The sequence below is a fragment of the Argopecten irradians genome, chromosome 12 (assembly GCF_041381155.1).
Source record: "Argopecten irradians isolate NY chromosome 12, Ai_NY, whole genome shotgun sequence".
In the NCBI taxonomy this organism is placed as follows: Eukaryota; Metazoa; Mollusca; class Bivalvia; order Pectinida; family Pectinidae; genus Argopecten; species Argopecten irradians.
Window position 1 is genome coordinate 14646428 of NC_091145.1, and position 26689 is coordinate 14673116.

The 26689-nt window shown below is 35.2% G+C and overlaps 2 protein-coding genes across 4 annotated transcripts; both read left to right on the plus strand.

The window, feature by feature from the left end:
• The first annotated feature begins 1957 nt into the window (after positions 1 to 1957).
• LOC138305173 (uncharacterized) lies at positions 1958 to 19895 on the plus strand. Of its 3 annotated transcripts, XM_069245593.1 has the most exons (12): positions 1958 to 3876; positions 5658 to 5737; positions 8796 to 8907; positions 9261 to 9621; positions 10052 to 10168; positions 10749 to 10851; positions 14205 to 14392; positions 15333 to 15482; positions 15758 to 15919; positions 16892 to 17366; positions 18328 to 18436; positions 18673 to 19895. In XM_069245593.1, the coding sequence occupies exons 4-12, from the start codon at positions 9477 to 9479 to the stop codon at positions 19249 to 19251; spliced, it is 2028 nt and encodes a 675-aa protein (XP_069101694.1). In that variant the 5' UTR covers positions 1958 to 3876; positions 5658 to 5737; positions 8796 to 8907; positions 9261 to 9476; the 3' UTR covers positions 19252 to 19895. The 3 variants fall into 3 exon arrangements, with proteins under 3 accessions (XP_069101694.1, XP_069101696.1, XP_069101697.1); XM_069245595.1 differs by lacking the exons at positions 1958 to 3876; positions 5658 to 5737 and adding an exon at positions 5833 to 6022; XM_069245596.1 differs by lacking the exons at positions 1958 to 3876; positions 5658 to 5737 and adding an exon at positions 8285 to 8514.
• Positions 19896 to 21908: 2013 nt separating this feature from the next.
• On the plus strand, positions 21909 to 25471 carry LOC138336355 (probable elastin-binding protein EbpS). Its single transcript, XM_069285805.1, has 5 exons — positions 21909 to 22018; positions 22764 to 22827; positions 23283 to 23571; positions 23856 to 23931; positions 25039 to 25471. The coding sequence occupies exons 2-5, from the start codon at positions 22770 to 22772 to the stop codon at positions 25465 to 25467; spliced, it is 852 nt and encodes a 283-aa protein (XP_069141906.1). The 5' UTR covers positions 21909 to 22018; positions 22764 to 22769; the 3' UTR covers positions 25468 to 25471.
• Positions 25472 to 26689: the final 1218 nt, after the last annotated feature.

Below are 26689 nucleotides of genomic sequence, written 5' to 3' on the forward strand. Positions count from 1 at the left end.
GTTGTTTTGTGTATGTGTTGTTTTGTATATATATATATTGTTTTGTTCATGTGTTGTTTTGTGTATGTTTTCATTTTAAAATATTTTTATTAAATCATTTGGTTTAATAGGGGTTAGGCAGCAGGTTATGCCTATATAAGCCCTCTCCCTGAATGTGTATGTGTTGTTTTGTGTATGTGTTGTTTTGTATGTGTTGTTTTGTGTATGTGTTGTTTTGTGTATGTGTTGTTTTGTGAGTGTTGTTTTGTGTATGTGTTGTTTTGTGTGTGTTGTTTTGTGTATGTGTTGTTTTGTGTGTTGTTTTGTTGTATGTGTTGTTTTGTGTGTGTGTTGTTTTGTGTATGTGTTGTTTTGTGTATGTGTTGTTTTGTGTGTGTTGTTTTGTGTATGTGTTGTGTTTTGTGTGTGTTGTTTTATGTATGTGTTGTTTTGTGTATGTGTTGTTTTGTGTATGTGTTGTTTTGTGTGTGTTGTTTTGTGTATGTGTTGTTTTGTGTATGTGTTGTTTTGTGTGTGTTGTTTTGTGTATGTGTTGTTTTGTGTATGTGTTGTTTTGTGTATGTGTTGTTTTTGTGTGTGTTGTTTTGTGTATGTGTTGTTTTGTGTATGTGTTGTTTTGTGTGTGTTGTTTTGTGTATGTGTTGTTTTGTGTATGTGTTGTTTTGTGTATGTTTTGTGTATGTGTTGTTTTGTGTGTGTGTTGTTTTGTGTTCTGGATGCCCCAGTTTCATAATAATGGTGGAAGAAATGTGATAATAATCTTATTTTTTCTACGTCATAGTCACAGCCAGTGTAAATGGTGGTAGTCGGAGAATCCGGAGAAGAAGCCACCAACTTACGGTAAGTTCCTGACAACTACACTATCGGGACCCATAAACCACTCGGCTAACGCGGTCTCAAGACGGTTCATGGAATATTCCATTACAACCTAATTGATCATCTTGAATATAGAATATATGTTCGGGACCTCTGATTTTGTTGTTGGTTTGTACGATTTTATTTATTTATTTTTATTTTTTTTCTTAAATCATATGCAGTACACTTCCTCCTTAGAACTTGCAAAACAACATAAAAATTGTCAAAAAAAATAAAAATAACTTTTTATCCACTTAGTTAATCCAAACAGAGTTAGTAACGACATACGAATAGCTGATATCTTGCTCATAACCTCTTGGTAAATGTTATTTCCAAAAGATGAAAATAATATTTTACTTAGATTGGACCTGAGTTCAACTGCCGATATAAATCAATATGACTGAAGGCCAGATGTTTCAGTAACCATTAATTATGCAATGTTAAAAAGTTAAATTTATGGAAATAACGGAGCCGAATTTTCTGTATATTTTTTATTCCTATATTCTCACTCTATCCTTGTCCCAAAACCCCATTTGAGAAGGAAATTCACATAAGAGAGAAGAAATTTTTATTTCCGTAACAGGTATTCCGTTTTGGGTCAGCTGATTAAATATTGGAAGGTAGTCTGTTTAGCCTGGAGGCCCTACCCAGGAATTATGGGTAGGGCCTCCAGGCTAGTAGTCTGTTGAGCTTCTGCCGGATGAAGATTACGTTCGTCGGATCATAAAAGCGTTTGAACCGCTTGATTATATTTTCAGCTGACTTCAAGGCATCGCATTCACGCTGATGGAATTTTTTTACTGTGGGTAAAAAAATGGCGGCCGCAATCTGAAGCTGTCAGTGTGTAGGATTGAATTATGCAGATTGTGTTTTTTCTTATATTTTCATGTATGCGTTACCTTAAAAGTGCTTCGCACTTCGTGCCCTTCGTGCCTTATAATCAAGTCAAGTGGCCAAATTCAGATACTCTAGCTAATTCGGCTTTGTACATATATTGACCGAATTGATATTGATATGTATTTACGAACACTTACCTATTACTTAGTATAGCTAGCACTGGACTAAGTATGTCGTACGTACAGTATATAACATAACTCGAATCTGTAAGAGTCTGTGTTTGGCTTTAAAGAAACCAAAGTACCATATTTATCGCAAATCAATCGTTCACTTTCAAATCATTTCCTTGATTTATTATATCTGTGTAACTAATAAACTCAAAAGATTGTATTCCATTCCAGAGATGACATGTAAATGGAAAGGCGCCAAACCTGACATTATACTAATCAGAGATCGTGGTGCAAAATGTAGACCAGCAGGTGTGGATTAATATTGTCTTTCCTCAAGTTTTCTACAGTCCGTAAGGCGTCACTCCGAAAACAGCTCACCCTATCGGAGGAAATTAGTACTAAGTGAGATTACCATAGGCATAAGGCTCGTCTGTCAAAATAGCCAGATTCTAACAAAGGGATCCGAGAATTCGTTGATCACAGCTTATATCATTTTGGACTCACCAGAGTGTCCATAGGTCATTTTAGGCCTTTAAGTGGTTTTAAGGAAAATTATCGCTCTTTCCAGTGGTAGTAACCGTTTTCGTGAAGAAAAATAACTTACATGTAAGGTGCGGTATATTTGTTTTGTCTCTAAAAGCTTTCCATTCTTATCAGTACCATATGTAGAATGCGATTTTATCTACGGTGTGTTTTTGATCTAGATCCCTAAAACGTGTAAAATGGTTTATAGACACTCCGATGGGTCCTATTTGACATACACTGTAACTAATTCTTACATCCCTGTGGATTTTCATACCTCGGAATCAATCAATCAATAATATTTTATTTAAGTGCCAGATGTTAACATATACATAATACGATGAAGCATATAATATACAAAGGCATAAATATCACCATCCAGCCTTATAAGACTTACGAGACACTATTAAGCATAAAACTAATTCTATCAAAAAATACAAATATTTACATATTTGCATGTAAGGTACATGTACATTTTGTAGGTAGAAAACAAACTTTGTTCTGATTAGACAAGGCATGTCAAAGGGAAATAACTCTTTAACAATTGTAATATCGTAATATATGGTTATCAATGGGATGAATTCTTGTTGCCAGGTTTTCATTCTTTAATATATTTTGATCAAGTCGGTAGGTCGGTGTGGTTTGATAAATTAGGTCAGGTGTAATCATACATATAGCATGAACACATATTACCGTGACAATGTGTTGCAGAAAACGACTTTCTGAACGTATGATTTTTGGAGACTTTTTTTTCGCGTTAAAATACTAAGAACCTCCAACCCAAAAGGCAGAAAACGAAATATGTTGCATTTATTTAGAGGTTAGGTCTTGTTGTATTTTTTCCGATGGGAAAGCAATGACAACGAAAAAAAAACATGTTTTGAATAACATTTCAAAGCAGAAGTCAAATGTGTCTTAGTTTTAATGCATTTTACCATGACAAGGTCACGCGGAAAAATCATTGTTTTACGTCATCAAACTGGTGAATAATTGCCCTATATTTTGATTATGTAGACTTTTAATTGTTTCGTAGTTTTATTTATTTATTAATACATTTGTATAATTTATATTTGTCTCTATGTCACGCTTCGTTGATTTTTTCATCTTGTCGAAATCCACATAAATGTAGAACTTGTACACGTTGCTTTTGTTAACTTGAGCATCTATACAAGAATATAATTACAAAAGCCAGTCTACCTGTGTCCTTTCTTAGAGTTATCCATAGCCTTGTTGTATCAATAACCAGGTGTGGATTTAGTTGACTATGAATGACGTATAATTACACAGCTTAAGCTACCCGGACAGGTAGAACCGGACCCATTGTCTCCCTTGCGTGTCCACTACAGTATGTATAGGTTCTTTGTCCGTGACGTGTGTTACTCTCATGTAAAAACATTAGAAGCTTACAGTCAAATGTCTGTGCCGTAACGAGTGAGTGAACAGTGAAAATGGAAATACACGATTAGGAACGTCACACAAGACCAGATTCAAGGTAAATAATAATCATTTTAATTTCTTTACTAGTTTTACAATTTGTCACAATAAGATACCATAGATATGATAACGAACATTTACTTAATTATAACGCACGTTTTCTCTCCCACTTTTCCTTGATGTGTGGAGAAAGTCCGGAAACACACCGATCAAAAATCAATTAGACTATCAACTAATTAATAATCCACATACTAATATATTGACAATTTTATGCTGTATATTATTTGTTTACTGTTAGATATAATCATAAACAAAACAAAGCGTCTTCGTACATTTTAAATAAGACATTTATTCACTATTTTCTCGATGTCACTCTTATTATGGTGGGTTTTTTTTTGTTCTTTTTCTTCTTCTTCTTCTTCTAGTTATTCATCTTCTTCATCCATCAGTTATTCAAGAAATATATCAGCAGGCTACATGTAAATAGCATATAGCTACATGTACCCCAAAACAGAACTATTGTATACCATTGTATTTGTGTGACTATTTGACCTACACTGTACTTTTCATATCGTGACGACCAAAAACTATGTATAGCTCAAATATTTTATAACCAAGACAATATCGGGTTGCTTTCTCTGATAGATTTAGAACAGAACAATATGTAGGGTGTTGCTACCGTATCGTCCATTGTTGATTTGACCTTGAACTTGAAACCTTCGCTTTAGGCCTGGGACCATGACTCAGGGATACGCAGTGGTCCTGTCTAACTCGCCATTGGCAATGCATGTCGACTATAGATCTAGGGTTACTTAAATATCTTACATTTCTATAAGATAAGATCTTTTTCTCTTATTTTATGTTGATGTATACAGATTTCCTTTATTTATTTTATTCTTGTAACCATAGTTGTGATTATGTTCAAAGGAAAGTTATAGAAATTGTAAGCTACATGTAAGCGTTAGGCTTATGAAAAGAAGAAAGAAAAGAAAGAAAGAAAGTACCAACAAACAAACTCTCGTTTTAATTTTTTTTTGTTTTTAACGGAATGGAAGGAATCATATATGTAACTGTAAACACTGAAACATACATTTTGTATTTTACGTGGAATTATAATAATAAAGTAAAATAGGGAAAGCCTGGCGTTCGGAAGAGTAAGCGATTTTTACCGACATACCGCACAATATTAGTGTCCAATTTAACGTTAGATTTCAGTCGTAACTTAGCAGTCAGCCCGAGATACTCTGGCCCTGACACCAGACTTAGACATTAAGACAGATAGATGTCTGGTTTAGGGCCAGAGCGCAGTAGTACTCGAAAACCTGGTAAAAGCTGACACCGTTTGGTTTCGGGCCAGGTCAACTCCGATTCAGACTACTTACAAAATATAACCACCGAGAATCGCCACTTACCTTGGTTTTTTCAACAAATGAATAATTTATCTTCTCATAGCCGTCCATTTTATCACACATACACGTTTGATTGTGTCAACACAGTTTTCTTTTCCGCAACTTTAAATTCCCCTCGTCATCGGCGCCATTTTCTAGTAGTATGCAAATCACCTTAATCTCGACGGCTATATTTTGGTAGATATAATATTCATTTGTTGAATAGACTAAGGTTAGTGGTGCTTCTCGGTGGTCAGACTGAATCGGAGATGACCTGGCCCGATACCAAACGGTGTCGGCTTATTCCAGGTGTTCGAGCACTACTGCGCTCTGGCCCTAAACCAGACATCTACATGTATCTGTCATAATGTCTAAATCTGGTGTCAGGGCCAGAGAGTCTCTGGCTACCTATCAGTGTACATAATTAACATAACATTTTTGTTATTTTCAGTGGAACAATTACGAACATGGCTGCCATCCGAGTACTGTGTCTTGTGCTAATTATATGGATGAAGAGTACCATAATAGAATGTAAGTAAGCCGGATATCAATTAGTAAGTTGTGACATAAAACTAAACATATTAAGTTCACATAAAACTAAACATATTAAGTTCACTTCGGCGGTGTACATTTGTCAAAGGATCTTTGTTTAAGTCAATATGTTATTACACTAACTCGACGGCAGCAATGATAATCAAGGAGTCATTGATAAGTAGAACAATAGTAACACTCGAGATATCAGAGGTAGGCAGAACCGTAGTAACATTCGAGTTATCAGAGGTCGTCGGATCCGTAATAACACTCGAGTTACCACAGGTTGGCGGGACCGTAGTAACACTAGAGATATCAGAGGTCGTTGGGACCGTTGTAACACTCGAGTAATCCGAATTCGATGGGACCGAAGTAATACTCGAGTTATCAGAGGTCGGTGGGATCGTATTACACTCGAGTTATCAAAAATCGGGGAACCGTAATATCATTCGAGGTATTAGAGTACTCGAGTTACGGTAACTAGAATATTTAGGGAAAAGTCTAATGAAACCAAATAAGAGAATTAGAGTGATAATAATTCGTTTACCGAGACGCAACTTAGGCCATTCCAATTTGATTTCTTGTTCTTCAGATTTTGGAAATTTAAAACAGGAGCGAGCGAGCGAAATATTTTTAATTCTAAAATTATTTTGAAAGTGGAAAAAATGGAGCGAGCGAATATTTCGAAAGAATTTCTTATTAGACTTTTATATTTATTTTGTGAAATAACACTTAATGACCAAGTTTTTATGTTAAAATATGAGTTTTGATGTTTTCTTCAGTGTTTTCAAAATTCATAATTGTATCAAAGATGTAAAAAAAAAGTCTAATATTAAGGTATTCCTGCTACTGTATTGAAAATATGCTATTACACAATATGCTTTCAATGCATGGTACATTTTAATTTTAAGACAAATCATAGAAAAAAATGTTTAATATTTAAAAGAAAGTAAGGAAATAGTCCAGAAAGCTATATCTTAATAAGCTTTACTTATCGTCAATAATTTCAATAATTAATTTGCTGTTGACAGAGTATTCAGCAAAAAATAACAAACTTATAAAACAACCAGCAAAAATCTTTAACCTAGCAATTAAAGAATTGTTAGATTACATTTATTGGAGATATAAATGCAATCTGTGTGGCAGATAAATATTCATAGCGCCCGTTAATAAATGCAATCTAATAATCCTTTAATTGTTATATTTACATTTTACTTTCTACTTGAAAGTAAAACATAATTAAGATGCGAGTGAACATTTGAATTTCCCACTTCAACCATTTAACCTCAACAGCCAAGTTCAATGTGATAAAAAAATAGTCCCTATAAAAATTGAGATGACAACAAAATTTCAATGTTTTTCAATAGCTTTTCAGTTAACTTTCAATAATCCAGACATTTAAAAGATTGTTTTATAGTTTTCATAACCAAACTGGTTCATTCAACTACTATGTCAATTTTCCCGCGCGGACTAACATGTTGTCAGTAAACAAGACTCACATCCATTTATATAGATATTACTACACGTACCCGTCTAGGCTGCATTTATTGTCTCATAATGCAGATCACGATTATCATTAGAGTAATAAGAGTCGCTGTGGCAAAATGTAAATATACCAAAATAACCTCATCCGACATGTTCGTTCATTCTTTAGTGTCACATAATATTGTATGAAACTGACTTTTTTTGTTTAGCATGTTACTTAAGGTAACTGAGGTATTAATTAGTTAGCGATTGCCATCAAATAACTGACATGCCTGATTACCGTGTTTCGTTCGTAAGTCGGTCAGTCAAATCACCTGTCATGGCCGCCATTTTCGATGTGAGATAGAATGCAAAGTCTTATAAAATAGTTGCGGACATCGGCAAAAACAGACTAAAATCGGGACACGTCCTGTTAAAAAGAATCTCTATCTCTAAGTACCACTCTGTTTGCATGTGGTGACAGAAAAATTGTAAGACGCTTGCGTGTTTGAAGAGACAATGCACCAGTAATTGAAACATCTAAGTGACCAGGAAACGGTCACTAGTAAAAATGAACCCTATATAATTTGCCCGGGTTCGTCAGATTCCCGGACAAAAAATGAGGAGCGGTTAAAATAATAGGAGCGGGAAATCCGAGGAACGAGAAATTGGAATGGCCTTATAGCTGACAATGCAAATTAAAAACATGCATTTGAAATTAAAAAAAGATATATTAACGATAATTTTTTTTTCAAAAATTGTTTCTGAGACATTCCCTAGTTATGACAGTGTGGTATCTAAGGAAGTGGCAGCCATTTTTCTTTTGCTCTGCTTAGTAACCTTTACTGGCCAACCCCCTATATCATTCTAAACATGTCTTGTCTGAGGTACATAATCTGATAATGTACACATGCCACGATATTGCAAATAATAATGTCAAATTGAAAATAAACACTGCACTCACCTGACAATATTTCATTGAAGTAATAGATGAATGTGTAGTCAGCTATATCCCAACATATGTCCAATACGAACTAATAAAACACTTCAATATACACAAAGTTTTATACGTACATGTACAACGACACGTGTGTGTCCTTGATAGTTGTCGCTCGTTCGGGTCAGGTACGTGGTCACGTGTATATGGTCAGTTGAGTGCATCGGGTACGATGATATACGTGGAGATATGTGGACATATTATTGTTTGGATTTTTATTCACTTGCGTTGGAATTTTATTTTGAGAAACATCTAAATGACAACTTAGAGGAGTTGACATGTTTTCTTGCTAAAAAAGTCCCATATAGTTTTACAGGTGAGGGTTTTGTTTACCTATTTGTAGGTGATATAACCTGTGGACTGCTAGGTGTGTAGGTACATGAATGAACGCACGTGTGTCTAGTCACGCGCTTTATATAGGGGTCGGTGAGTTGTCGGAATGTAAAACAAAAATGGCTGTCCCCAACCGGGGAATGTCTCATAAACGATTCTTGAAAAACGAGTATACTTATTTTAAAAAAAAAATCATTTTTATAATTTTAACTTGCATTGTCAGCTTTAAATACATGTTTTCTGTTTTTGGATTCTTTGTTACAGCCCGGGAGGGACCGCCAGTGATAACGGCCCAGTCGGACCACGAGATATACTACACTTCCTCCACTACAACTGTCAGCCTCACATGTACGGCGGACGGATCATTACCACTCACGTAAGTTACCAAAATGCTGTTCTGTTTTTTCCCCTTTTTTAAACCTGTTGGATGTTTACGGGAATCTAACAAACGCGCTGCATCTCGGCGTAGTGAATTTGATGTCGACCTAAGGACAGTTTCCAGACACTTGTCGCAGTTCTGCGATTATTTTTCTGAAACTCATACTTTTACATCACCAAAAACTGCAGGCATATCATAACTCCTTTTATGATCTTGTGATACTAACTGGCCTGATATAAATATATGATACAATGTAATTCAGAGCCAACACAAAATAAGTGATATCAGGGTTGATCAACCTAACAAACAAAACTCAAACCTAATTGCTATTGTAAATTTATTTGTTGCAGCTTTGTATGGGATAGCGATGGACATGTTATTCAGAATACCACTGTGTATAACGATGTCTCGAATTTAACACTGGATACGAACGACTGGATCGACGGAAGTTACGTTTGCATTGTGGGTAACAAATATGGTCGAACTCTAAGTGATGAAATCGAGGTTGAAGAGTTGATGATATTTCCCATAACCACCAATCACGTGTTGTACACAAGTATCCACCAATGAACATGCCGTTTATATTACATTGTGATCAGCCAATCAGCATCAACGAGATGGCAACGGAAGTACACTGGGTGAAGGTCATTGAAACAACGGGCCAAAAACAACGCGTACAATACAACGAACGCATCACGTACGATACAGATGGTATGCATATTGTGTTGACCATTCTAGCATATATTGGTGATTTGAATATTTACTGATACAGAATTTAAAAAAAATAACCTGATGTAATCAGGATATATTATTAGTATTTATATTATTGGCCTATATATCTACACTAAGTTTGTAGAATTGTCAAGATTGGGAAAAGCATAGCATCATCATTTGCGATGATGTTGATTTTCGAAGATATCAATGTCGTTTGTTTACTGTAACGACAATATTGTAAGAAAAACATAAACAGCAATAGATGTCACCAAAGAAAGTAAATTAGAATAATAAAATGTCGACTTGTTCATTGAAATATTCTAAAAACGCCCACGCAGTCACATGCATCTAAAGAATAAGTGCATTGATTTGAAATAAAACGGACATATGACAACATTGTGTTTCAGTTTTTATATTTAATTCACAGGTAATCTGTACTTTCTGTACGTCGATCCCTCTGACAGGGGAGACTACCAATGTAACGTGTCCTTTCCATTAACCAATGAATACTTTCTTGGACCAACTCACAACTTGGAGCCAATGGGTAAGACGACATGCTCTTTAGTGCATTGTATATCTGTAATGTAAGAATGAGGAACCAAGGATTAGAATTATCATTACAGTTTTTTTTGCGAGAAAAGCCTGCTGCACCTATTTTGGAACCATTCTGGCTAATGATCATGAACAATGAACATCATGTTCAGCGAAAACCACGAATCGTACCAGTTAATTCATTACGGATTTTCTATAATTGTGAATATTATATATTATATATAATTTATCAAGAGCATGTGATGAGTAAAATAACTTTATAATTCATAAGTTTAAATATAATCTCTTCTATATGATGGCTATATGTATGACAAAATGTGTTCCATGACTATTTTAGCTTCAAATAATCAGTTACCAGTCTAATAGCACATATTACATCAAAACTATTTTCTTTAAAACATCGATCTGCTTAAAATTTTGTCTAAGCGAAAGTCGTAAAATAAGAAAATAGGGATAACCGTTATAATATAATGCATTAGTAACCAAAATATCTGAACACGGTGTTATTGTTATTGTTGATTTATTGCCAATATTGTTGACTATTTATTTATCTTGTCATTTAAATCCGTCAGATGTCGGAGTATCCACCATCCCTATGAGCCTATGGAGGTCTGACCGCCATCCTTTCGCCCTACAAGGCCAGGATCTGACGCTAAGGTGTATATACGGTGGGAGGTAAGAAAGGTTTATTTTTATGAAAGATTACCGATATTATAAAGATAATGCTTTACCTTTGTTTTATTTTTAATTTCTTAAAGGGACTAAATCGCTAAAAAATCATGTAATAAAAGATAAAAAGAGTTATAGGACTAAAATTAATTGTAAAAGTTGTGTACTTTGTGTTAATAACAGTATTTAAAAGTTTGTATAACAATTTTGTTCAAAATGGAGAAAAACTGAAAATAAATAGGACCGACCTAGTCACTATTTCATATTATTATCTTTCGGCGAGTGTAAACAACCCCTATGTGCATGCGCGACGCGTGAACATTCCAAACATCCGATCGAAGGAAATTTCATCTGTCTAATGGACATATCTACTACCGACTGAAAACACAAATTTATCGACTACAGGTTCCTGATTACTGTGTTAATCTAATAAACGTTGAAACGTATGCAAAAGTTTTGTGAAGAGTTTCTAAGTGTAAATAATCCTATACTGTACAGGTTTTTGTAGCCATAAAGAAGGGTTTTCATTATATTATATGGTTTTATACTTGCTTCTACCATTATTATATTTTCATTTGTCATGATATTATGTACTATTCCGCTAAACCTGCCAATATTATTAGGCTTTTAAAAAATGGCCTAATATATAGACTTTATAATAAGGAAAAAATGACGAAAAACTGATATTATAGGCATGTTTAGCGGACTAAGTAAGTACGTGTATTTCTTTTATCATTATATCAATATTTGACATTCCATATACATTGTATATCCTTAGTTATAATGTCTATCCGTCTAATGGGCATTCCCTATATATCTCTAGTTATAGTCTTTGTCCGTCTAATGGACTTTCCTTATATAGCCCTAGCTATAATATATATCCGTCTAATGGAAATTCCCTATATATCCTTAGTTATAGTGTCTATCCGTCTAATGGGCATTCCCTATATATACCTAGTTATAGTCTCTATCCGTCTAATGGACATTCCCCATATAACTTTTTTTACACCCGATTTACTTAAAAAAAAATCAGCCTAACTATATATATAAATTTTATGTGTACTTTTATGTATTCAAAGCAAAAATATACCTTACATATACATTGTAGACCTATGTACATATATGTTTGCTTAATAATGTACATGTACACCTGTATTCATGTATAATATATACATAATTAACGTGTGAAAATACCTCTCACTTCTTGTCATATTTCCATCAAATACTTTAAAGCTTCATAGAACTATGCTGTTTTATTTGGCAATGTAGATACAGGGGCGTAGGAAGCGGGTGTGGGAGGTGGGGGCGGGGTTGGAGGGGGTCAGGGGGGGGGGCAAGGACGAGGGCATACATTTCTTGTTTTCGCCGACTGAAATGTTCTAAAATTGCACATTTGAAAGAAAAAAGGGTCCTCCTGCACATTTTCGTGAACTAGACTTAAAATGTCAATCAGGGGGTTCTACGTACTATTTAAAAAAATGTCTCTTAAACGATTCATCTGTTTATATGACTTAGCAAAACAATTAATTCATTATTATTTTGTGTTAAACAACAATGTACCGATGGTGTGAAGCCAGTATATTCAGATCGAGTTGCATAGATATGACGGCATTCACAATTACCAATTCTTAATGCAGGTAAATTTAAATAAAAAAAAGTATTATGTTAAGAACGCTTTAAAATCATTAAAATATATCGTAAAACTCATCACAGCCATTCTAAATCTAATATTTTTTTACCCGGGGGAGACCCTCGGACCTCCTCAAACACCCAAATCTCGCGCCATCAGGCGCTCCCACATTCATCAAAATGCATCGTAAAATTCTAAATCGTAATATTTTTTTCTCGTAGGAGATTGTCGCCCCCCCCCCCCCCCCCCCCCAACAACCAAAATATCGCACCTTTGGCGCTAGCATGGCAATTTGCGTATTCATTAGTTTCCGTTTATCGACGCCACTGTCTATAAATGTGTACAAGGATTCTACTCAACGATATATGAAAAAAGTTTATAAAGTATATATGGTTGTGTGTTGAATTAAAGAATCAATCTCCTCCTGCGGGTGCGGGGCGAGGAGGGGGGTCCAAATATGAGGACCTTTGCACCCCCCCCCCCCCCCCCCCCCCCCCCCCCCACATTACGTTTCTTTCTACGCCACTGAGATACGCTGTAAATTTATCGGCTATTACGCTTAATCAGGCCAATGTAACCGATAAAATATAAGTTGCCTCTTAGTGGTGTTATTACATCTATATCCATTAGCCGGATGAGATTTTCAGCGACCTCGATTCCGAACTCAATGATGCACTCGGTTCTTTCCGTTGTAAACATTCAATGCCGACAGATACAATTTCTTGTTGTGTTTGGCGATATTTTAACGTTGATAAACATTGCCAATAGTTCAAATTAAATGTTGTAATTTTGAAAACTTTCTAATTTCAGGTATAAGAACATTTGAAGGAAGTCAAAAACCCTAAGAAATCTATGTAAATCTAATGATTTAGTAACTTTAACTTAAAGGCCCACTACCTTTCCGGAGCAAAATTTAAAGGTTTCTTAAAAACATTAATAACAAAAGAAAATATATATTGATGGCTTAAGATGAGGTTACAACACCAAACATGTGCAAGATTTCCTGTCTAATGTACGATAACTGTGGAGATTCATTTCGCTGTTTTGCCGTCTAGCGCAGTGATAGTCAACTACCGCGCGGCATTTAGGACGACGGCGGGAAACATAAAACGACCCGCGTTATGAAAATTAACATTTTATTTATTCTAATTAAACAGTTCTGAAGGTGATGATAAGTGTGCTAGTAAACGTATAGTTAATAAATCCTGCGACTCTACAAAATTATTGATCTCGTTTTACATTCCTATTTCAAAAATTAAAAGCCGTTTCGGAAAGGTAGTGGCCCTTTAAACAGACAACATGATTATCACGAAAATGTAAAAATCTGTTTACAAACCCCGTGAAAATCGTTTATATTGACGGACTCATTTTTTTCAGAAAACTAATTACCCCGTCGTTTCCACCATTCAAATAAGAATTTTCAAACGGCGATCTTGTTTTATAGATGATGAAAATAAATGTTATAGTATAAATTAACTCTTTGTAACTTAGTTAAAGTGGATTTTTTACGTAAAAGAGTTATTTAGCATGCACTCCTACCCTGTCTCTGTAATTGAAAAAAGGGCTGCAGAGAGGGGGGGAGGGAGAGAGCTCTTGATCACTTAGTACACTTGCAAATCCTCCGAAATATACTTAAGCTTGATCTATTTCTTCGTTTAAATTTTCCATGACAGAAAAAATAGATTCTTTCTTTATATTTTCTTAATGATACATGTACATATTTTTCCAGACCAATTCCGCAGATGAAATGGCAGAAAGTTTTAGACGATGGTACTAGTATGCCAATGTCAACACAAGATGTCCACGACTATGGCCGCAGTTTAACATTACACAACATTTCCTATGGTCATTCAGGGGAATATCAATGTGTCTTGGATACGGACGCCGATTACATGTGGTTCGATGTAGCTGTGGAGAGTAAGTATCTTTATCTATTTACTAATTACATTATCAAAATGTTGAAGATAAAACGTAATAGATATATATAATGTTAGTGTAGTTCATTTGGAATGTTGACTTAAAAGGGATTGCTTATACATGTATTGGTATGAAGAATGATAATAATAGAGCATATATCGCTTGCTCTTGTTAACCACGTGGGTCTCTCTGCATTTTCAATGTATTTTATTTTGATTATTATGTATGTTTGTAAAGCCTGCTCTTCGAGGCTGAAACTACTCGTATTTCACGGGGATTCTGTTTTGCGATTTTTACTAGACTCCGAAATTCGTAAATATCAATCGCACGCGGAAATAAGATGGTTCATAGCACTTGGTGATGATAAGCACTGTTCTTGATAATGATTAGCACAGAACTTGGTGATGATTAGCACAGTACTTGGTGACGATTAGCACAGTACTTGGTGACGATTAGCACAGTACTTGGTGACGATTAGCACAGTACTTGATGATGATTAGCACAGAACTTGGTGATGATTAGCACAGTACTTGGTGATGATTAGCACAGTACTTGGTGACGATTAGCACAGTACTTGATGATGATTAGCAATTCGCTCTTAAGCATTTAGAGTTAATGTCAGCTTTGCTGGAGAAATGTTGTTTTTAACTCTTTCATTTAATACCATATAGCTTATCATTTTTGTGGTTTCTTCAGAAATTGCTATTATGGTCGCGAAATTTTGCTCTTGAAATATTGAGAAATGGAAAAAATAAATATAATATTTATCATGTATACTTTTGTAGTCGGATCGCGAAATTTCTGAAAAGTTCTAAAAATTTTAATCTCTCGATTTGATACGACATTGAGGAAATTTAGACCCGCGAAAGTAACTAGAATCAATCAATGAGATGATATAGAATTTAAAGATATCAACCTGAATCTACTGTTGCTTTGACAGGTTCGCCTAGTTGGTTAGTGCAGCCAAGACCAATTATGGCCTTACCGAGTAATACTGGGAGTTTCTTCTACTTCATCTGTACTGCGATATCGCTTCCGGTTCCTGTGATCACATGGTCTATCAACACAGAAGATACTTCTCACTTTTTACGTATGTACAGATATGTTCGTTACTATTTATCATATCCTGTTTTTGCAATTGTTGTAAAGTCTATAGATTTTACTTACTTGGGAAGAAAAGTTGAATCCATAGTGTAATATAATGAATCTTTAAACAAGCAGTGATTTTGTCGCATTCCTCTGTGTTATTGAACAAAAATAAGGTAATTGTAGCCCCTTCTCAGCAAGCCGCTATTTATACATGGTCATCGGTGCTTGCAAAAATGGTTCTGTTTTAACTCCTTGATCCACTTGTTTAAACATCAGATACAGATGGCAGTCTCGTGGTTTTGAGTGTAAACCAAACACAAAGGGGAGATGCCGTCCGGAGTGTACTGTCTGTCCAATCGTCTGTGTCTTTCTCCCTGAAATGTACTAGTGAGAACGATCACGGCTTTATTTCGACCTACTCCTACCTATACCTAACAGGTAAGTCTGAACTAACTAATATAGAACGTGTTTCTATTTACCTGTGTTGAGATTCTAACTCAGATTTGACCTATTTTAGGCGGTGTTGACGGTAACTCTACCGAAACACCTGGTTCAATTATTCGTCCACTATTCAGGGTCAAAAATAATTATACTCTTTCAAGGTTGTCATGATTAAACGTTTTCTAGGCTTTTCGGTTCACGATTTTTTTAAATTTTGTTGGTATTCTCTATTTATTTATAAGACGTAAATCTGAACTCTTAATGTAAACAGTTTATCACATATTATATCTTATATTAATGTCCATGTATTTGAACTAGTGCTGGTTGCTTGGTTGGTTTATAGTCGAGGTTTAGTTAACAACCTCTACTCAAGACAAATAGGGTCTTTCCCTACCTTGAGGGTAGGACAGAGAAATCTCTACCCGTTTAGGAGATTCACGACTGTCAAACCCTAGGCTTTGAAATAGTCAAAGAAATATTTGCATACTTATTTTGTATCAAAACCATTTAAAGACAGTCTTTTAACCGGGTTAAAATATATGAAGGCAAATTGTGATGATCATTAGGTCAAAGTTCAGCACACGCTCGAAGCACGTGCTCGAGGTCAAAGGTAATATTAATTTCCAATTGGGCGGTACAGATTAATGTTTATTTACAACTGCCTGTTTAGCACGTATATGTTCTACGCGTGCAGTTATCTTGCCCTGGGTAATACAGTGAAATCTTATCCTCACCGGAAGTGCAGACATCTCTGTTCGATAGGGTAGGAAATACCCTCTTTTCTCTACACGGGCTTGGAACCGGCTACGGCGGAGTTCCAACCGGTGATGTTCTAAATGCCATTATATTTATGTGAATACAAGCACTTATTTAAGATTATATTCGGTACCTGCATTAGATAGCGATTGAAAAAATCATTTAAATAATAAAATCGTAGGTAAATTTTTCAACATATCATTTTCTTTTCAGGAAACATTACTTATCCATCAACTTCTTTACCGAATATTACATACACTCCATCCCCACGAACTCTGGCACCATCAACTCCAAAACCATGGACTACAGTGCCGTACACTTCATCCCCACGAACCCTGTCACCATCAACTCCAAAACCATCGACTACAGTGCCGTACACTTCATCCCCACGAACCCTGTCACCATCAACTCCAAAACCATCGACTACGGTGCCGTACACTCCATCCCCACGAACTCTGTCACCATCAACTCCAAAACCATCGACTACAGCTTCAGCATCAACTCCAGGACCATCGAGATTAACCTTTAGGCCAACTTCTACAACTACATCAACTCCGCCATCAAGTTCAAGCCAGGCACCAATACCAGAGAGGTTAAACGTTGCTCTGATTGGAGGAGCGGCGGGAGGGAGTATTGTCGTCTTCGTCGTCATCATCGCCGTCATCTGTTGTATCTCATCTAAACGAAGGTATTATTCATCATCAATTAAATGTTCTGATTTTGTATTGGTTGCTATCGTAAGATTACTTATTAAGGATTAACATGAATAATTTTGATAGGTTAAAGAGATATAACACATTCTTATGATTTAATCTTCTATAGAAAATCTCTTTAAAATTCAATGTCCATTTAGTGACTCTATGATAAGCCGTTATATCGACCAATGAAAAGCAATATTACAAAATCCAACGTCTCTAAGGGCAGATAAAGTAATTTTTAAGCCAATGAAAACGCTCATTTACATGCAAGTGTTTAATTACATGTTACTAAGATTACAATGTCACATTTTAAAAATGTAATTCTTTTTAGCAGTTTGTTTTACATGAAGCATAAAGCGGTACCGATTTTGTCCATTGCAATTAACCCGCCCTTTCAAAATATGTTTCGAACACTAGTGATTTGGTTTACGAATGAAGTGTCAATTTACAAACTACTGTTAACCACTTTTTTCGTGAGCAAGATCAAAATTTTTGCGTAATTTCGCACGAGATAGAATACTATTTCAGATGTTTCGGAAATAACTGTAAAATTATATTATGTATTTGCATATTACAGAGTTATCTGCCCTTGCGGGTATGTATTTGCGAGCGTAACGCCATATTTTTCGGAGAAAACGAAGTGAATTGCGCTCACAAAATAATGACGTAACAATCGATACTTACCTACAAGGAAGAAAACTCTGTAATATGCAAAGACGGAATATGAATACTCGATTGTCAGGGAGAACCCTTGATCGCAGATTTATATTATCGCGATTATGTAGAAAATAATAATGTCGAAAAAAAAACGAAAAAAATATACGCGAATATGGAGTGATTTACAGCAATATCCCCTTCCGTTGTGTTCTATAAATAGACAGTCATTTTCCCAAAACTATTGGACAGGTATGTCTAGATCAAACCTCAACAATCTGTTTTTCTATCACACAGGCAAAACATGGACTCTAAACCAGATATCGGAAGGGCATATGGAAACAGGGCTTACAGTGGCGTGGACATAGATGTTAAAGGAAAACACAGTAACATCACTCACCCCAAGGTTGGTTTACATGGCACTATAAATATCTATTGCATTTTTGAATATTACTAAAATAAAACCATATGGTTCAAATTGCTTTGTATTGTTGATAATAAGAAATATCAAATACTAAAGCTTAACAAAGTTTTTCAAGTCTTGCAATTTATCATAATCGAATACTCTCAAATAATAGCATTTGATTTCTGATTTCTTTCTTTAACATACCTTTTTATCCTTTATTTTCTTACCTTTAACAGAACAACAAAGATAAAGGGGAAGTGTACACTGGTTTGTCGACGGTGAGAGAGAAGCAGAAAGCTAACGTTTACGATCAGCTCGGTACTACAAAATCTACAGGGAAAGACACAGGCTACAGCAAGGAAGAGACGGAGTATTGCTACATCAGCGATGCAGATTTAATAGCAGCACAGAGGCAATCAAACATTTCTGTTTCAAAACCCGGGATATCAACCATCCACCAGCAGATTCCTCGTGAAAGTGAAGGAGTTTCAAATTATAATCATAAGCCAGTCGCACCAAAGGACGAATCCCATATGTACATGTACGTGCGTTCAAATGCAAAGCCTCTTCCTAAAACACCAGCAGCAAATGATAAGTTGAAGGGCAAAATGGACCGCTTTGCTAGTGGCAAGTACTCGGCCATAGACAATCCGGTTTACAGTGGTGATGTCCCTCAAGTTAGCCTTCCAAACCAGGGTGCTGTATTACCTTATGAGGAACCAGTCAGTACTAAAATGTCACATTCAAATTTGGAAGGCGTTCAAACAGTTCCTGATAATGGCTACTTCAAACTTGAACCGTCTGAAAAGAAATAAAGAAGAAATAAATCTCGGTAAGAGAGAAGTTCCACATCCTGATGTTGAAATGACATTTAAACAAATATAGATTTGTTTATTAAAGCTGTCATTTGTAGGTAAGGTTTTTAATATAGAAGGACAAATTGGAGGTAAATGAAGCTGTTCCCATAAAGTCATGAAATTGATTTTGTGCCATATACATATGTATATATTCGAGATAATCCACAAATACCTAAAGGGAAAAAACCACTGATAAAGGTGACTTTTGAAAGGTATTTTACTGATAATTCACCATGATAGATATAATTACTTTGTTGTAGAATTGGTTATATTTTTAATGAAGTAGACAAATCATGTTGTGTTATTTTGCTTGTGATCAACATCTGATTTCGTTCTATAAAAATCGTGTACAATTGAATCCCATTTTAACAAAATAGTTTTATATTAAATATACTATTTACATGCTATTGTGTTCATTTCATATATGACTTTTATCTTATAAAATATATGTTTTACGATGATTCAGTGTTCATTTGATTAGACCCCGTATGCTAATAATATACCTTTTGTATGACTTTTTGTATGTGCAAACTAGTATTTACAAGAATAAAGTTTGAATACTCACAACAGATTTATTTTATAATAAAAGAAATTTTAATACTAAGCAAAAAGACTATTCCTTATATTTTTACAAGTGGCATCAATAAGTTCCCAGTCGCACAAGGGGTTATAATTGTTTTCATACTCAATCGTCTGTGTCTCAATATATGATATTATTCGGGGTTTAGATCCAACATTTCTTGTCACTGAAACTTTTTAGGGGTTCACTAATGTGAGGTGGTGTTTTCTTATTGGTGTGGTAGTAAAGTCTAGAAGGCTCACTGGGACAATGCATTTAATTCAACTCAAGATGCACATGATATAATAAAGTGTTCCACATTCTCTTATTGACCGCTTAATAGAAAGTACGTGGAAGAAACAATGTGGTTGCGTACTACATATATTCTTCTGACGTGGTTGATAATTGCCATACCTTTGGTGGAGCATATTGAGAATAAGATGATTCAATGATAGCTAGGGGAAGCATATGTTGTATATGTTGTGGCATATTTTGCAGCACTTAATTTCAAATTCACTCGTGGGCATGTGACGAGGATAGGGGTTGATGATATGTAGAACAAAAGGCATATGGAAAGATAATTATCCGTCTGTTGCTGTATTGGTCTTTTATAGCAAACTGTTTCCGTAGTATACATCATGTTCTGCAAACCGATGAGCCGAAAGGCTCAAGGTAATAAAAGAATTGAATTGAATTGCAGCACCGATGTTTTTATACAAGGACACTGATTATGTTGATTTCTATTTCGATATTTGCTATCGAGTAATAGTGAGCTGGCTGCAGTCTGCGGCTATGGACTGTATTTCGGCAGAATCAGATCCACTGTCTTCACAACGTTGATTTCCGTCATAGATCGTAGACTCTACATCTCTGCCGTCCAAAGACCTATCTGGTCCTAACAGAGTACAAAGGAAGTAATCGTTTCTGCAGTGAAGACCGTCTCCCTTCAATCCAGTCTCTTAACACCTGTTGTAATGTTTGAAATCATTTTCTCACTCTATCTGGGTTTATGGAATCTATATTTCGTTTATGGGTGTGGACGATAGTCTTTAGGTCTTCATATAGATCGCGATGGTATATTAGAGATTAAGGTGCATATGAAGTCACCATTGAAGGTCCTGTTTGAGATAGTTAATGAATGGTCTTTTTCTATTATTCTATAACAAGAAGCTATATAATCCAGTGTTATTCCTATATTGTGCCGCTACGATCATTATGAGCTTTTTCTTCTCTGAATTTTAAAAGTGTATCCAAGGATATTGATATACAAACTAAATGTCGATCTCTCTAAGAGTAAAGACAACTCTTGATAAAGTTTGCTTTTTATTAAAAAAAATCATCACAATAATAGAGTTTTGTCCATTTCAACAATTTTATTGGCAAATGACAAACAAACATACCATTTCCAAACCCTTAAAGATGCTCCACCGCCGACAGAGCATAAATGATATTCATCATTTGAACAATAATTGGTGCTTAATCGTGTATATATATGTATAATTAACACAAAAAATAATATAAAATAATTTACTTCGCCTTTGGTGTATGCGCAATCAGGACTTCATTCCATATAGGATATAGTGGCACGGAATTTTTTCGGGATGCAATTAATTATTTTTTATATTTTTAACTTTAAGTAAAATTAGAAGCTAAAACTTTTCAATGTTGGTAATGGTGTAAAGTAAGTAACTTTTGTAACTGAAGAAAAATACTAAATCGTCTGCTCCTGTTTTTAATAGTGAAAAAATACCATTTGTCAGCGATGGAGCATCTTTAACCTTACCCAAATCCAAAGAAAATCAAAAGACGAATAAACATTATTTTAAAAATATCATTTTCTCAGCGAGTTGATACTCTCCAGGATCCAAGAGTTTGATAACATTCTTACCTGTACTACAGTACATTTCGCTATGATCTAGATGTGTATCTAGTATGAGTTCCGGTCCAGTGAATATTGGTTTATTTCTTTCACAAAAGGTTCACAAAAGGTGCCAGATCAATAGACACGCGTGTAAGTGTTCATGACCAATGTCTGCATACATATTCTATTTTAGTACAGTTTTGTTTACCCTAGGGTCGAAAAGACTGAGTATGACTCAATGTACACACGTACCTATATAGGACGGTTGAGACAGGCTAGGAGAGGAGAAATGGTAGTCTGATAAGGTAGGAATCATTTCAATGGACTAACATTATAGATGTCTAGTAAATTAATATTTTCCGGGGAAAATGAAACTATAAGACTCAATATCAGAGAATTTTGTTTAATAACAATACGGTGTACACATTATAATGGTTTACAATCGGTGTTTAGCTTTAACAGCTATTTATACACTAGTTACAGATGAAAACCCCATCAAATGCACCTAAATTGTTAGTTTGTGCAACCAGTCATAATGAGAACGTATCTTTGCGACGAAAATTTTAATGCGATTTTTCTTTCTTTGTATAGAGTCAAACGCAATTTATATCAGAACAGAAGTTCAATAACATTTGAAATGTGCATTGATTTAATATCAATAAATGATATTTTTCATTGTAATAACATCCACAGTATACTTGTCATTTTCACAATATAATGTTATACAGCACCTTGCTGTCAAATTGTGAATAAAACAGAGGTTATATTATTGTTTTATGGCCATGATTACAAACATAATGTATTTTATATGACATACATTGAAAAGCTAAAATATTTGTTCATTTACACTTAATCTATAATGGTCAATTTATTTAAAATAAAAAGTGTTTGATAAGCCATTGTGACTATGTGTCATGTTTAACATTCTTAACAAATTTATACATTACATTACATTTATTGTGTATGATTATGATGTTAAAACAACTTTGTATGTTCATGTTTGTCAACAATCATATTAAATATTAGTAAAAATACATTCGTCTGTTTCAGCACAGTATGGCAAGTCTACAATTAGTCTATATTGTCCTGCTGGTGATATTAAGCCTTAGTCAAGGTATTATTAACATTGCTTTTAATGAGTGAAGACATTGCGTTATGAAATATTTCTGCTCATTTTGGTTCTTCTAATAACCGTTGGGTATAGTTTAATAAAACAAACAAAATATTCGATAAAAAACTATCGATTAATAGCTTGATTATAGTGTCTTTATCTTGCTCATCTTCATTTTCCGACCGTGATGTGGCGATATATTTTCATCTTGAAAGCTGCAATGTTTCTAGACAGTTTATTGGCAAATCGAATCTTCATTACCTGTATGTAAGCACTGTTAGTATGTTCGGTCATAAAAATAACCTAAAATATTAAAAATAAAATAGCTCAATCATCTTTATAATTTACCCTTTAAAGTTTTGATACAACAATGAGACACTACAAAAACGAATACACATGGCATATCACATTACTGAAATTGTAAGCTGTTGCATGATAGTGTTTGCCACAATGTTTAGTAGCAGACGCAGTCTCTGATAAATCCACTACCGGGCTGGACGGATCTTCCGGAGGATCAGGCGGGAACTCCGGAGGGACAAACGGGTCTTCAGGAGCTGGAGGATCAGATGGGACTTCAGGAGGGGCCTCTGGTGGAAGCGGGAATACTAAAGCGCCACCTCCTCCCAACTCTGACGATGACTCCTCCCCGGCCCCGGGAGTGATAGGAGGAGTTGTCGGGGGATGTACTGCTGTCTTCATAATCATCATCGTCGTCATCGTCATCTACTGTGGCAGAAATAGAAGAGGGTATGTAGAGGAGACTTTGCATGATAGGGCAGGCAATACATGGTAGGGGGAAGTGAATAGTAGGAGAGGCAGGGGAGTTAGCGTATGGCAGGAGGGATTGCATTGTAGAGGGGGATAGTGCATTGTAAAGGGTGAAGTAGAAGCTATTTTTCCTATTGCAACTATAAACAAATGATTAAAATGCTATTGAAAAAGAAAACTTCATGAAAATATGCATATCAAACAAAACACTTATTTGCTTTATAAGAGAAATGCTGAGCGTGTTAAAATTTAATGATATGCAGGAATCAGGACCAAACGGACGCCAAACAGGATATCAACGTTGCCTATGGTAAACCTGACTTAAAAGATGCAGAACAGGTATGTAATGTGTGCTGTACATTCTGATCCATCAGAGTTATCTCCCTTCGTTTTACTGATGGAGTGTACCTCTGATACTCTGTCAGAGTTACCTCCCTTCGTTTTACTAACGGTTGAACCTCTGATACTCTATCAGAGTTACGTCTCTACGTTTGTTTGTTTGTTTGTTTGATTAATTAACGTCCTATTAACAGCTATGGTCATGCAAGGACGGCCTCCCATGTATGCGGTGTGTTGCGTGTATGTTGTGCGAGGTGCGTGTTTTGGGAGACTGCGGTATATTCATGTTGTGTCTTCTTGTATAGTGGAACTGTTGCCCTTTTTAGAGTGCTATATCACTGAAGCATGCCGCCGAAGACACCAAGCAACACACCCCACCCGGTCACATTATACTGACAACGGGCGAACCAGTCGTCCCACTCCCTGTATGCTGAGCGCTAAGCAGGAGCAGAAACTACCACTTTTACAGACTTTGGTGTGTCTCGGCCGGGGGACAGAACCCAGAGCCTTCCTCACAGGGGCGAACGCTCAACTCAAGGCCAAAAGTGAGGCGGTGCCAAGGGAGGCATTAGGAAAGATAAAGTCATTTAGGAAGAAGAGAAAAGATAAGATCCCAAATTTAGTCGCCTTTTACGATCATGCAATAGGGGCAGCAGGTACAATTCTAACGCCTTACGTTTCACTGGCTGGTATTCTTTTGATATTGATCAGATATAGAATACTTGTTCATATTTATATATGGATATTTACTTTCCTAAATAGAACGTATACTAGTATTCCTTCTACTATTCTAGTCTATGGTATACACTCAAAATTTAATTGATGAAAATCAGATCTAGATCTATGGTGGTTATTTATAAGTTTCTGAAAATCCCAAACTGAAAATTATACATATGTTAAAGAATATGGATGGTTTTTTTCAATCTTTTTCATCTGTGAGGTTTGTAATTTCATCTGTGATATCAAAATGCCGCTAAATATCAATATCAAAAATTGTGAGCGGTCACCTCATTGACGAAACATTTGTATGATACAGCTATCTTCTGTGTCCTATATAGAATTTGTTCTTAATCGTGTATAATGGACTTTTTCCCTTTGGCGTTATAGGGAAAAGTATCAGACAAAAGAGGAGAACCTTACACTAATATCAGCCAATCAGGACAGAATGAGGGAAATGTTTATGACGAATTGAACGGTAATATTGGTACTATATCGACTGGCGAGGAGACAGAATACTGCTACATCAGCGAAAGTGACATTATAGCAGCACAAAGACAGTCAGCACATCCAATCCCAACCGTTAGAAATACCCAGTCAGGAAAGCAAATAAATTCATTTTCGTCTACAGTGGGGACAGAATCAAACAATACAGAGAGCGAGAGCAATGAACAGAATCGTCGCAATTCTGGAAAACAGGAATTACAGAATGACAATTTAACCATGGGACAGGATGGGTCACCACAGATACCGTCACCCAATGGGGTAACAACACCTCACGAATACTTAGTTCTGGAACCAGAACATACCAAGATGTAGACATAATCTAAATAAGTTGAATCAAACATATTTAATGATTTTTCCAATAGTTTTCTAGTTGCTGCTGTTAATTGTTTCTTCTGTTATGGATATAAACAGTATCCAATGTGTCAATTCGTTATGTGCAAAGTTTGTTTATTCACCAAATTGTCCGTGTGCCAAGAAACTTTAACAGTATGTTTTGTTGATTTTGGAGAGAATAAATAACGATCTTTTTGTTTTTATGTTTTTGTCACTCATAGGATTCTGCAAATGTGTTAACCGTCATTTAGCCATTCAAATGAAAGGACGTGTTTTTAAGAGATTGTTTTGGTTTTCAATCAATATGATCGATATGCTTGCATTGATTTATGTGAAATAGTGTCTTCTTGTATATATGTTACAGATTATACATTTCGTTTAGTTACGTACAAGTAGTGTGTGAAAAGAAGCCGGAGTGTGATTATTACTTAATATGGAGATTTTCATGTCGTTTTTTGTTTTGAAAAGTAACATGTTTAAATATGCATACAGTAAACACGTTTATATTGAACACGCATACAACGAATTGATGGTAAAACTAATTCCCCAACTAGACTTGATAGCCCCTAGAGGTTTGTTATAACCGTGTTTACCTGTAAATAATATAGTAACTAATTTTAGCAAAGGCAGATGTTAATATCAATGCTGGTATTTTGTTTCATACAATTAGTAACATTGGGCTACAGTTGGATCTTTCGGGGTCTCTGAAAGTATCAGTGCATGCTATTTTATGTCATTGCACACCGATATACACGTATTACAAATGTGTCCTTGACCTTGGGTCATATAGTGTTGATAGTTAGTATATATCATAATACATTTTAGAGCTACATCGAATAAAGAATGTGCTCTGTTTACAACCTGGATAAAAACATAAAACAAGACTGCAATTGAAATTGAAATATGCAATTTATTAAATTAACAAATGACGAGAAAAAATTACAATCAAATCTTTCATATTCATTAAAGTACAATAAAAATTGTACTTTAACTATTTAATAAGATATATCTCAAAAATACCCAGGGCTAATTTTAGATTGAATTACATTTCCAGTATTATTTCTATTCATTGTAATTTTGTGAATGCTTATTACTATATCAGATCAAGATTTGGATGGTGAAATCGAACGTCAAATACACGAAAAAGAAACCATCAAAATTGATATAATAAACAAATTATATTTCACAGTAAATACATTTT